This window comes from Perca flavescens, chromosome 19, assembly GCF_004354835.1.
Source record: "Perca flavescens isolate YP-PL-M2 chromosome 19, PFLA_1.0, whole genome shotgun sequence".
NCBI lineage: Eukaryota > Metazoa > Chordata > Actinopteri > Perciformes > Percidae > Perca > Perca flavescens.
The window spans coordinates 30,579,099-30,592,986 of NC_041349.1; the positions used below are offsets into that span (position 1 = coordinate 30,579,099).

Genomic DNA, 13,888 nt, shown 5'->3' on the forward strand with positions numbered 1-13,888 from the left:
TCACTAAAATAGCATTACAGTCATTTCCTTCAAGAAACTCTTATATAAAGATGTTTTCTATGTCAGAATCATGTTCAAGGTGCTCTAAACAGCTTCTTGTAGCGTGTAAAGCTTGTTTCCATCACTAAAATAGCATTACAGTCATTTCCTTCAAGAATCTCTTATAAAGGAAGTTTCTATGTCAGAATCATGTTCAAGGTGCTCTAAACAGCTTCTTGCAGCGTGTAAAGCTTGTTTCCATCACTAAAATAGCATTACAGTCATTTCCTTCAAGAATCTCTTATAAAGGAAGTTTCTATGTCAGAATCATGTTCAAGGTGCTCTAAACAGCTTGTTGCAGCGTGTAAAGCTTGTTTCCATCACTAAAATAGCTTTACAGTAATTTCCTTCAAGAATCTCTTATAAAGGAAGTTTCTATGTCAGAATCATGTTCAAGGTGCTCTAAACACCTTCTTGCTGCGTGCAAAGCTTGTTTCCATATCTGAAATAGCTTGTCAGTCATATCCTACCAGAAGTGCTTATCAAGATGTTTTTATGTCAGAATCATGTTCAAGGTGCTCCAAACAGCTTCTTGCGGCGTGTAAAACTTGTTTCCATATCTGAAATAGCTTGTCAGTGATTTCCTACCAGAAGTGCTTATCAAGATGTTTCTGTTTCAGAATCATGGTCAACGTGCTCTAAACACCTTGTTGCGGCCTGTAAAGCTTGTTTCCATCACTGAAATAGCTTTACAGTAATTTCCTTCAGGGACTCCTGTAAAGATGTTTCTGTTTCATAATCATTTTTCAAGGTGCTCCAAACAGCATCTTGCTCAAAAGCTTGATTCCATCACTAAAATAGCATTACAGTCGTTTCCTTCAAGAATCTCTTATAAAGGAAGTTTCTATGTCAGAATTATGTGTAAGGTGCTCCAAACTGCTTCTTGTGGCGTGTAAAGCTTGTTTCCATCACTAAAATAGCATTACAGTCATTTCCTTCAAGAATCTCTTATAAAGGAAGTTTCTATGTCAGAATCATGTTCAAGGTGCTCTAAAAACCTCGTTGCTGCGTGTAAAGCTTGTTTCCATCGCTAAAATAGCATTACAGTAATTTCCTTCAAGAATCTCTTATAAAGGAAGTTTCTATTTCAGAATCATGTGTAACGTTCTCCAAAAAGCTTCATGTGGCGTGCAAAGCTTGTTTCCATATCTGAAATAGCTTGTCAGTCATATCCTACCAGAAGTGCTTATCAAGATGTTTTTATGTCAGAATCATGGTCAACGTGCTCTAAACACCTTGTTGCGGCCTGTAAAGCTTGTTTCCATCACTAAAATAGCTTTACAGTAATTTCCTTCAAGAAACTCCTATAAAGATGTTTCTGTTTCAGAATCATTTTTCAAGGTGCTCAAAACAGCTTCTTGCGGCGTGTAAAGCTTGTTTCCATCACTAAAATAGCATTACAGTCATTTCCTTCAAGAATCTCTTATAAAGGAAGTTTCTATGTCAGAATCATGTTCAAGGTGCTCTAAACACCTTGTTGCAGCGTATAAAGCTTGTTTCCATCGCTAAAATAGCTTTACAGTAATTTCCTTCAAGAAACTCCTATAAAGATGTTTTTGTTTCAGAATCATGTTCAAGGTGCTCTAAACAGCTTCTTGCAGAGTGTAAAGCTTGTTTCCATCGCTAAAATAGCTTTACATTCATGTCCTTCAAAAATGTCTTATAAAGAAGTTTCTCGCAGAATCATGTGTAAGTTGCTCCAAACAGCTTCTTGCTGCGTGTAAAGCTTGTTTCCATCACTAAAATAGCATTCAGTCATTTCCTTCAAGAATCTCTTATAAAGGAAGTTTCTATTTCAGAATCATGTGTAACGTTCTCCAAAAAGCTTCATGTGGCGTGCAAAGCTTGTTTCCATATCTGAAATAGCTTGTCAGTGATTTCCTACCAGAAGTGCTTATCAAGATGTTTCTGTTTCAGAATCATGGTCAACGTGCTCTAAACACCTTGTTGCGGCTTGCAAAGCTTGTTTCCATAGCTAAAATAGCTTTACAGTAATTTCCTTCAAGAAACTCCTATAAAGATGTTTCTGTTTCAGAATCATGTTTCAAGGTGCTCCAAACAGCTTCCTAAGGCGTGTAAAGCTTGTTTCCATCACTAAAATAGCATTACATTCATTTCCTTCACGAATCTCTTATAAAGGAAGTTTCTATTTCAGAATCATGTGTAATGGTCTCCAAAAAGCTTCATGTGGCGTGCAAAGCTTGTTTCCATATCTGAAATAGCTTGTCAGTCATATCCTACCAGAAGTGCTTATCAAGATGTTTTTATGTCAGAATGATGTTCAAGGTGCTCCAAACAGCTTCTTGCGGCGTGTAAAGCTTGTTTCCATCACTAAAATAGCATTACATTTGTTTCCTTCAATAATCTCTTATAAAGGAAGTTTCTATGGCAGAATCATGTTCAAGGTGCTCTAAACACCTTCTTGCTGCGTGTAAAGCTTGTTTCCATCACTAAAATAGCTTTACAGTAATTTCCTTCAAGAATGTCTTATAAAGAAGTTTCTATTTCAGAATCATGTGTAACTTTCTCCAAAAAGCTTCTTGCTGCCTGTAAAGCTTGTTTCCATCACTAAAATAGCATTACATTTGTTTCCTTCAAGAATCTCTTATAAAGGAAGTTTCTATGTCAGAATTATGTGTAAGGTGCTCCAAACAGCTTCTTGTGGCGTGTAAAGCTTGTTTCCATCACTAAAATAGCATTACAGTCATTTCCTTCAAGAATCTCTTCTAAAGGAAGTTTCTGTTTCAGAATCATGGTCAACGTGCTCTAAACACCTTGTTGCGGCCTGTAAAGCTTGTTTCCATCACTAAAATAGCTTTACATTAATTTCCTTCAAGAACGCAAGAAAAAGTTGCGTAAAGCAGGGTGAAATTTGCCGTCGCAATATTCCTCGCAATAGTCGGGTTTCATAAAGCATTTCCATGCGTAAAAATGTTCCCAGTTTTCTGCAACCTTTTGACCACACGTGTGATCATGCGTAATGCTACCAAGGTTTTGTAGACCGCGTTTTAGTGAACTCCGATGGTATCCCCGCTTTCCGAACCTAACCCAGTTTTTGTTTTCCTGAACCCAACAATCCCGTTCTTTCTAAGCCGACCCAGAGCCGGTCGTGGCGCCCGGCGAGGGGCTGCCAGCAACTGGGAGAGGCAGGGGATCCTCTCACACCGTGCAGCGGAGGAAATGCGCTTTTCCTCCGCTGCTCTCCCCTGCCTCTCCCCGTGAAATGCGCTGTGTTTGTTTGATGTGTATCTGTGCGTCTTTATGTGGTCATGTCTGATTGTAGGTGTCTGTGTGTTGGAATGTTGTCTTTCTGCACCTGCTATTCCTAAGCAAAGTTACAAAATTGTTACATTTCAAGCACTTTCACCTGTTTTGATTACGTTCTAAGAAATAAGCACTAATAATGATCAATTATTATATTTTTTTCGGTTTTGGCGCTTTTTTGATGCACTTGCGGCACACACCGGTACACACTCTTCTCGTTATAAATACGGACGTGCGTTACCTTATGCGGTCCTGCACAAGCCTCCCAAGTTCCTCCCCAGGTCGTCCCATATTTGTCCTAATAAGTCCATATTAATTAATCAATGAATATTTCAGCCTTGAAAGGAGACCTTGATCACCAATCACGAAAAGGAAAAATGGGGAAAAACACGATTCAGTGATTGTGAGATCGATGTGCTCCTACATGAAACAAAATCCTGTTTGGAAGCCTTAACCCTTGTTAGTGTTCATGTTTTTGTTAACACAGCCTTAATACTTAACAGATTTAGCTCAATTAAATAATAAAATAAATACATAATTTATGGTTCATATTTGCCATTTAACCCTGTGAGATCAAATTTATATATTATCATTTTCGTTGCGGTGTGCGCCGCAAGGTGTTATAAATCAGAATATCTTTCAGAATAGAATCTATGCACAGTTTTATAAATGAGGCCCCAGGCCTCAAAGACATTTCTTACACACCATTATAAGTCTGCTACCAGTGTATTCAGCCGGAGGCCGAGTTTCAACACAAAGCAAAAGCCCCGACAGAAGTGAGCATTAACGGATGTTGACAATGAAACAAGACGCTCTGCTCCACATGTGGAGGAGGAGAATTTTTGCATCTGTCCGTGTGGCTAAAAAACAAATGTCCGCTGTGACTTTATTTGTGTTGATATGTCTCGCCCATCATAGATAAAACTAACACTATATTTATCAACGAGTTTTAGACCTGTTGATTGGTGTATAATATTTTTAACTCACCCAGGTTCCAGTCTTTATGCTAAGCTAGGCTAACCAAGTTCTGGCTCCAGCTTTGTACTATACATGATACTGATATTGAAACGTTAAATTGTTACACTTAATGAGAGATTGTTGAACTATTCCTTTAACTCAAGTAACTTAGTTTGTATATGAGACATGAGACAAGACAGCAAGGCTTTGAAGTCATTTAAACGTCTTTTTATTGTTATTGTCTTTCATGTATTTTAATCTTTGGACACAGTACTTCTAGCTGTAAAGTCAATGTAATAAACCTTTTAAAGGCCCAGCACACAGGTGTTTTCAGTTAACGTGTCTTATTGGACCTATCAGGATTGTGGGGGTGTCTAACCTGATTGATTGACATCTTCCTGAGTCTCTGTTAGCTTGCAACAACAGCGTTAGGGCGGGACAAATGACAGCTTTATCTTTTTATACCATTATTTTTAATGGCAGAAAAGATTTGTAACCTAATAAATTCCCATCTAAGCTCTGGCCCACTTTAACCTGAGCAGTCTAATCAGCCAGGATAAGTGAAATCACCTGTGTAGCTGTTCAGAAGCTTTAAAGCATGTTAAAAACAAACACTGGCCCTGAGATGGATCTCTTTGGTGTGATACTGTTAAATCTTTGCAGATACAGCTATGCTGTGCTAGCTCTGTGTTGACCCAGCAGCCCCAAACCATTCCTGTTTGGGGAGCCGCTGGGAACCGTCGGCCAGGTCCACCAACACTTGGACAGTCTGGGCCAACCGACTCAGCCCCTCGTCCTCCATGATGAGTTGGGGGGGACACAAGGAATCCTGGGAAGGGACGAAGATAGGAGTGAGCAGACACATACGTATGTTTTAAAGCATAACACTTTCTATATATTGAGTAGAGCTACCCTGTAGAGATCTGAGGAGCAGTTAACCATAGTCCTCATGAATCCACCAGAGTTTAGAACGCCAACACAAAGAAAGAGGAAGGTGACGGAAATCCTCCCGAAAAAAAGGGACATCCGGGAACCCACCTGGAACAATCCCCTAAATGAAACGTTGTGGATAAACAGTAGACTAGGTCCTGCCTAACAGAGCTCTGTTGCACTCATCAGTACTTGGACAGGTGTGGGCCGACGAGCTGAAGTTAAAACTAATGATGTGGTCTGGGAACATGGTTGCTCAATGTCAGACATAGTGCCGTACAGTTTAAAACGTCAGATATGAAGCCATACTAATACAGGACGTCATTCCAGCTGCTGTCAGACTCACTGGCTCTGTGAATCACTATGAAATGAGTGATGAAGTGAGTCTGCACTGTCTGACAACAAACACCTCCCACCATTGATTTCAACAGCTGTGGCTAAGAAGACTTTATCCACCAAATGCTGTTGATACTGATGCAACTCAACCCACATTAGTGTCAAGTTTAACTGTGGATGCACTGGATCATGTTTGCTGTGCTTACATGTTTAAATAGCCTCTGTGGTGTGTGTCAGTGCGTGTGTGTGTGTGTTCTTGTACATTTGTGGGGTCACGACAGCTTTGTGGGGCCAAAATGCTGGACCCCACAACTTTAAAGGGCTGTTTGAGGGTTAAGACTTGGTTTTAGGATTAGGGATATAATTAGGTTATGGTTAGGCATTTAGTTGTGATGGTTATGGGTAAGGGGCTAGGGAATGCATTATGTCAATGACAGGTCCCCACAAATAGTGCCACAAACCTGTGTGTGTGTGATTTTTGAATTATTATCTTTGGTGGGTAGTTTGTTAATCCATTGTTATATGGCAATAAAGTTATTGTTCTGATCAATTAACTGGGTGAATCACTGTTTGTAGCTGTACCAGGATCAGCACTATATCTAGAGTCTCTGCCTGTGCATGGTGCAGTACAAACCTTCAGGCTGATTCTGCTTTTCTCGGACCAGCTCAACACACTCACCTCTCCAACATGGCCAGTTGGAATTAATGATGCTAACACTACTGTTTGGAGAGCACAAAGGAGCGTTAGCAGAGGTTAAAGCACATCAGGATATCTGCACACTTCCTCACCTCTTTCCATCAGTTTGAACATGTTAGAAAATCACAATAGCTGTCCTGTACTGATCTGGGAGGGGATGTGCATGGTTTTCGGCCTTCCTTTCCAACTCTTTATAAAATAAGTCTGGTGTTATTCTTTATTTATTGTCAACAACTCCCATGAAAAGACTAACACCAACAAACAATCTGTCCCAGTGGCTCCAACACCCATGCCAAGGGCCGTGGGACTGTGGAGTTACTGAGAACCGTTGTTTTGGTTCGCCTGGTCTCCTTGTAACACCTCAAAACTGTAATACACAATCAAGTTAAAGAAATCTTTTTTTTTTCTTTTCATAACAACCTGGGCTATCAGTATATGTATGCTATTAAACTCACACAGACAACATAATGAAGAGGGGCTTTTAAAGAAGTTTCTCCCAATTCTTTGCAATCAGGGGAAACAGAAATAAACACTGTAAATGACATGAATATAAAACTGGATTTTTTTGACAAAAAGTTAGTTGTGCCATCTCTGATGTATTTCCTGTCTGCTATGAGACATCAGGCCTGCACAGGAGCAAGCTGCCTGTCTGACATCACTTCCTGTCCACTTCCCTGTCAAGTCATAAAATATGTAAAAAGCCGATAAAACAGAACGAAGCTAGTGTAAAGCATTGCAGAGATATTGAACTTAGCCTGATTTATTCATCATGATGAATTTATTGTACAAAGACTGTAATTCCTGGCTGGATTAAAAAGCTTCTGGAAGGCCTACCAGGCATGGAGGACCTCGTTGAAACGGGGAAGTTCTCTGCTTCTGAACAACAAAAAGTCTCTGCACTGTATTGATCTGGAGATATTGAATATGACATAAGGTATATTTGGATGTCAGATACAACATCAAACCCAGAGGGTTCACAGAGTCCTCCGCACAGTTGTAGGAGCTCTGTGTAGCATCTCTGTTCATGTTGTTTTCCAACATTTCAAACTGTGCAGTTTTGATTCCTTTGCTGACTTCAAACATGCTTTCCCTAATCTGAAACTAATGCTCAAGTGAGCTTTATAGCACAGAGAAATGGTACATTCATTGTTGGTTTTGTTCCACACAGAGAACTTTGTTGACAAGAAAAACATAGAATATCACTTATCCATTAGTTTGAAACGAAAATCTAACTTGTCTTGACATGTTAGACTTGAAAATAATAGTTTTACAATAACTAATTTCATACTTAGGTCACGTGATGACAACAGACCAGACCATGCATGCAGTTGAATGCTCCATAAAAAGCTAGTAAGTGGACTTTGAGTTCAGCTGCAGATACCCTGAAGTTCTTGGCTCAGTTAGCAGAAGCACAACAGCAGCGAGCAGACAAACAGCACATGGTCATAGTTCATTTTTTAATAATTTCTTTACAGCGGGGAGAAAAACTTTACATATATATTTATATAAACTCAAAAATTATTCTCAATAATACAAGGGTATAAATATAAAATACAACTGTATTTGCGTGGCGCTAACATATTAAATTATGTGAATGAAATGTTGTTTATCCAGTTTCATTTATAAAATCTACATCTTCAACTGAAAGGGTATAACATTTCATATTAACAGCAGGCTGATAAGAAATGTGAGACCTGGGACGGAGGGAGGGGGGGGGGGAGGGAACGGCTTTACAGTGGACATTGTGACCTGGAGACAACAGCAGACGTGGACTGGACAGAAATACCCAGTGTGCCGTCCACCTTTTAAATAAGTTAATCAAGTTATAAAACTATGATGCAGCTTCAAAAGTGTTTGAGGCTTTGGTAAGAGTAACTTAATTCTGAATTTGTAGTTCTTTGCAGTTTGAATCCCAAAAATCTCACTATTAGCTTCCAATTCCATTCCAATGTGTGTTTAGTGAGCAACAAGCCCAAATTAGTGACGCCTCTGCCGTTTCACCTCAGAAACAAAAATAACCAAAACAGAACAGAATTAATAAAAAAAAGCAATAATTTAATAGCCTGTTTACATTTATACAAACATGTTCCAACAGAGCAGTGACGAAAAAAAAAAAAAAACTTTCCACACACCCCTCCTGCAGGGGTTTGTACCGTTTGGACATGATGGGGGGGGGCACAGCAGACAAAAGGTCAGTCAGTGTTCAGTAAGAGGCACTGTATCATCATTGGGTTCTGTAACATCCAGGATCCACAAACTAACGTGCATCTGTCTCAAGGCTAAAAGATCACATTCACAGTTCAGTCTCAGCTTACTTCAACAGCTTCTCTCTCAGCGGTATGACTTCAATACTTCTCAGAGGAAGAGCTGAGCTGAAGAAACAGTCTTTCTGGCTGAGTGATGCAGAGAAATCAATCAATCAATCATCAATCAATCCATTTAGAGTTTTCTAAGGATATCTAGATAGAACCTGTAACATCAGCATTCAGGTAAACTCCTGACATTTCTCAACGTTTCCCAATTCCATACTATACACTGAAAAGTATACACTATGTTCTTATGTTAGGAAGCTAGTGACTATGAAGGATTTGGGGTTATGATTTAGGTCTCTGCCGCCTTTTCTCTTTCACATACATTTGACCAAACTGTGTGATTAAGTGACTGTTATCATTACAGGTCACACTAATGGCCAGAGCTTTGAAAGTGAAACCCTTAAGCTGCGTGCAGTATGCATGTTGGCATTTTAGATACGGCAAGTATTTGGGATTTTCCCAATGTACAGTACATGCATTGCTATATGAATAATACACAGTAACAATACTGATCAATGGCTGGAACCCCTGAGTGTATGAAAGGGCTCAGCCACAGAGAACACCGCTCTGTGTCTGCTTCATATGACTTCATAACATGTCACATGTTGCGCAAGTGCATCAAGTGACACAGCTTTAGGTTGAACTATGCAGGCTAATGTAACAATGTGAATAGTGCAGAGTATCTGAATGTTACCACATTACTTTTTCTGTTCTGGTCTCAATAGCCCTTTTTCACGGCAGACATGTTGACATGTCATAGGAAAAGCACAGGTGTATTCAAAACCATTAATGATGGCTGCATTCCACTTAGGAGAGGCCCTGGTATTGTGCATGCTGACTCAGCTTACTGGAACACTTAATGGAATTGAGCCCATCATTAAGGTTATCAATTTCAGCTGTGCTTTTCCTACCATGACAAGTCAAAATGTCTGCTGTGAAAAAGGTCCATACTAACAATACCATACCCCCCTCAAGTGCCACCATGTTTAGTCCTTTTTACAATGGACCAAATTAGACATTCTCCGTGAGGTATTCAGCTGTTGGTCAGCAATGATTGGGCCCTCATCTGTTCCCTGGGGGCCACAGTCTGAATGCTCCACCTACACACAAGTGTGCGGTGCATGAACCTGTTGTTGCAGCTCTGTGTCCACAGTGTTCATTGTTGTAAAGAAGGTAGGAAAGAAATGTATAGTATGGCATTGGGATTCAGCTGAGGCTGTGGTTCCTTTGCGCCGCCCATTCATGTCTCAACCAATGAGACGGAGCAGCTCTGCCTCAGACACTTAAACAGAAAACTCCCATCTCCTCCAAACATGCTGGCTGTTACAGAGTGAAGGCATTTCCCCGGTCATCTGTGTGTGTGTGTGTGTGTGTGTGTGTGTCTCCTCTAGGTGAGCAGGCAGCAGTAGAGGGTGTAGAGCAGGGCCATGGCTGCGCAGTAGAAGAGCAGGAAGTCTGTGGACAGCAACGAGGATGACGAGGAGTGGCGGGGGGACGGGTCCTCGGCCGTCTCCCCCCCCCCAGCAGCCAGCAGTGCCATCACACAGCGCAGCACAGCGGGCAGCTTACACAGAAGCACATCAGAGCACACACACACGTCCGTCTGGACAGGAGACGCAGGACAGGACACACACAGGAGGAAAACACAAGGAGTTATATTGTTCAAACTAGGAGACAAGAGAAGGACAAGACACAGTGTAGAATTACACGGAACAGAGTTAGGGCTGGACTGATATATGGGCCATATATGGGCAATTTGGTTGAAAACATTCCTCAAAGTATAAAAGTCTTTATCAGTCCAACCCTGACAGGAATAATGTAGCAACAAAACCGAGCTGAAAGCACATGGGAAACTCAATTTCTACAGACTGCTTTTTTTTTCAATATTGCGTTATTTGAAAAGACCATTACATTTAGATGTATCAAAGTGAGCTAAATGTGTCTGAGTTTTTATGAAAGGACAGCAGAGGGACACTCATGAGACATGTCTTACCTCAGGGACTCCCAGCTTACGACAAGCAGCGATGAAGTTTTCCACGTTGAGTCGACACTTTGCCGGGCTCAGCTTTGGCTGAAAATAAACACATTTTCATTTTGGAGTGAAATGATTGCAGAAGAACTATTTCAAATTAAATCAGGATAACATGCAGCCGGGTTAGCTCAGTTGGTAAAGCAGCCGCACATATATAGAAGTTTACTCCTTGACACAATGGCCGCGGGTTCGACTCCGACCTACAGCCCTTTGCTGCATGTCATTCCCCCTCTCTCTCCCCTATCTGTCCTATGGAAATAAAGGCCTAAAATGCCCGAAAAAAATAATCTTTACAAAAGAAATTCATGATACCGTGAGCTCTCAAATCGTGGCTTTCTTTAGCCTGATGCAGAGAAATAGCCGGCAGTACATGTGCTCATAAGTCAGTAAAAAACCTTGCTGCTTTCATCTGCTGGTAATGAAATTCCTCCATGTTCAGCTGTTGACTTGACAAAGTGTGGTGTATTTCCGAGCGGGTGGGCAGGTTGATGGCGTTCTATCATGCGGCTGGCGCTACCGGAAGTAATCAAACAACGAGGGTGAAGAAAAAGAAGACGCCACAGACAGGCCTGGAGAAATGATTGGTACTATATTATGCGTTTTACCTTCATCCCACACCTTATTAGGTGTGGGATGAGGGTAAAACGCATTACTATTCCCGTTAGGAAAACCAGGGAAAGATGCCAGCAGGCCTGGGAATTACAGAGAAATCGCCCTGACATCCCACATCTGTAAGTGAATGGAGTGTATGATAAATGAGAGGCACTGTTTAGAAAGTAGAGGGATGGTAGCTACTTATGAAAACAGCTTTATGAAAGGTAGGAACACTATGGATCCAGGGCTGGGTTTAGAGGATGAAATAAGGAAAGCTCGAGTAAATAAAGAGACAGTGGTCGCAGTGTTTCTTCATTCTGTGTATGAAAGATTGTAGCCAATCCCTCTCACCCTGGACACAAACTGTTTAAAACCCTCAGACTTGTTTCTTCCCCTCTGCAGTCAGCCTCACCAACAAGACTCCACACTGACACAGACTTTTAACAGTGGGGTCACCATGGACGGGAGGAAAATAGATTTACATTTCTGCAAAACATCGGTTGAATTTAAAGGTTGTAATGGGATACATTAATAGCTGAGGGTTAATACCAGTAGGAGGCAGTAATAAAACATATGGGATGCCAACTGGCTAAAACCCTAAAGAAGAAGAAGAAGAAGAAGAAGAAGAAGAAGAAATAGATATTCAGAAGAATAGATATTTAGAGACTCTTTTGTAGGTGTAATATTTGTTTTTTTAGAGGTATTATTAATAATATTGCTGCAACTCCTCTGTCTGAAACACTCTGTCTGAGCTCTTGGCCCACCTTCCTAAAAATCCCAGTCAGTTCTGATTGGTCAGGTGGCCCATTGTGATTGGTCAACCAAATTCAAACAAGCTGCTGGGGCAAAAGGCTGGCTTTCTCAATCAGTGACATCACTAATGGAGGAATTTCAAACAGGAATGTGGGTGGTGTGTTTCAGACAGTTGATAAAAAGTGCTGTCTGTGGGTGAGAAAGCTCAGTTTGGAGTGAAATGTGTTTTTTTTAATTCGTTATAGATCCTACTGCATACACAAACAACTATATAACACATAAAAGACGGGAAAACAAAAACAAAAAAGCATAATAGGGGCTCTTTAACAAACAAGTGAGAAGCAGATCCTGGTTGCTGTTTAGTGTCCGGATCCTTCCCACCAGAGGAAACGGACCAATCTTTGAAAGGCAGAAAGGACAGGATCTGTTAGTTAATCAGACTCACCACTGCTGGGGAGGGAATGTGGATGATTGACACAGAGCGTTGTCGGATCTGATTGGCCAGCTGGCAGAGGACTGTGCCATTGGATAAGGCATCGGCCAGATCCTCCGGCAGAGAGATCTTCAGCCGAGACTCCAGAGTCTGAGGACGAGTATTATGTCATAGCTTTATTCCTGTCAGCAATAAAAGGCTGCACACCACAAACTGTTCAAACCCAGGATTATCATAAGAATAATAATGTTCAGCATACATGTGTAGAAACATCATACACATTCAAACCGAAGCACCTTCAATAAACTGAGAAGAAGCGGTTACAGAATATATGTGTGATACTGTCACAGAGTGGAAGAAGGGTAGAACATTACAGTCATGCATTTTTGTGAAATCTCATCAGAAACACTTGAGATTTAACATGGGGAGTATCTGATATACAAAGGATAATTCTTTTTTTTGGGGGTGGGTGATACAGTTTACAATAAATATATCAAACTATACATCAAATGCTATTGAGTGAACAGGCTTCCTTTTACTATTTTAAATTGTAAAGTGTGTGCATATTGTGCTTACCTTGCGTAGCTGGGTGACGTCTGCTCTCTCGTCTTTAGTAGAACGCAGCATGGTGCGAGACTCACTTCTGCCCGACTCCCCGAGAGTAAAGACCGACCCTGACAAACACAACATAACGGGGTTTATTGAGCCTTTCTGCTGAATGTGTAAAGGGTGTGTGTTGGGTTGTTGCGTTGTTGTGTACCTGTGGATTTGACGTTGCTGCGGGACGAGGTGCGGAACAGGAAACTGTTGGGTCTCTGGGCCTGACCAGGGGGAGGGGATGTCTTTGGGGAGGACGGATCATCTGACACAAACATTCAGCTCAGTGTCACCGATCAAAGATCCACTCACATAGAACATTTTATACCATAAACTCATATGACCAGACTGAAGATATAATAGATAGATAATAGATAATTTTTGTAGTGAAGCTGATGGATGGAAATTTCTCACAGCAATGAGGGCTGAGGATGATACAAGATGGGGTTGAAAGCTCCAGAGAGAAACTTAGTGGACCTTGATTTTATGTTTTTGTCAAATTAGTCTTTCTAAGCTACAATACAAATCTAATATATTATAGTATAATATATAACATATATATATATACACATATATATATACACATATATATATACATATATATATATATATATATATATATATATATATATATATATATATATATATATATATACATATATATACATATATATATATATACATATATATATACATATATATATACATATACATATACATACATATATATATACATATACATATATATATACATACATACATATATACATACATATATATATACATATATACATACATATATATATACATACACATATACATACACACATACATATACATACACACATACATATACATACACACATATACACACACATACATATACATACACACATATATATATATACATATATATATATATATATATATATATATATATATAT

The 13,888-nt window shown here is 40.1% G+C and overlaps 1 protein-coding gene across 3 annotated transcripts in view; it reads right to left on the reverse strand.

Annotated features, from left to right (window-relative positions):
* Positions 1-4,472: 4,472 nt before the first annotated feature.
* lrch4 (leucine-rich repeats and calponin homology (CH) domain containing 4) overlaps positions 4,473-13,888 on the reverse strand; it is an 84,892-nt gene continuing 75,476 nt past the window's right edge. For 2 of the 3 annotated variants that reach the window (XM_028563820.1, XM_028563818.1), the window contains 5 exons: positions 13,108-13,209; positions 12,924-13,021; positions 12,360-12,497; positions 10,529-10,606; positions 7,667-10,138 (listed from right to left, as the gene is read on the reverse strand). In XM_028563820.1, coding sequence (XP_028419621.1) covers positions 9,923-10,138; positions 10,529-10,606; positions 12,360-12,497; positions 12,924-13,021; positions 13,108-13,209 — 632 coding nt within the window. In that variant the 3' untranslated portion in view covers positions 7,667-9,922. Of the gene's footprint in view, positions 5,090-7,666; positions 10,139-10,528; positions 10,607-12,359; positions 12,498-12,923; positions 13,022-13,107; positions 13,210-13,888 lie in introns of those variants that run through there. The other variant, XM_028563819.1, reaches the window with a different exon arrangement.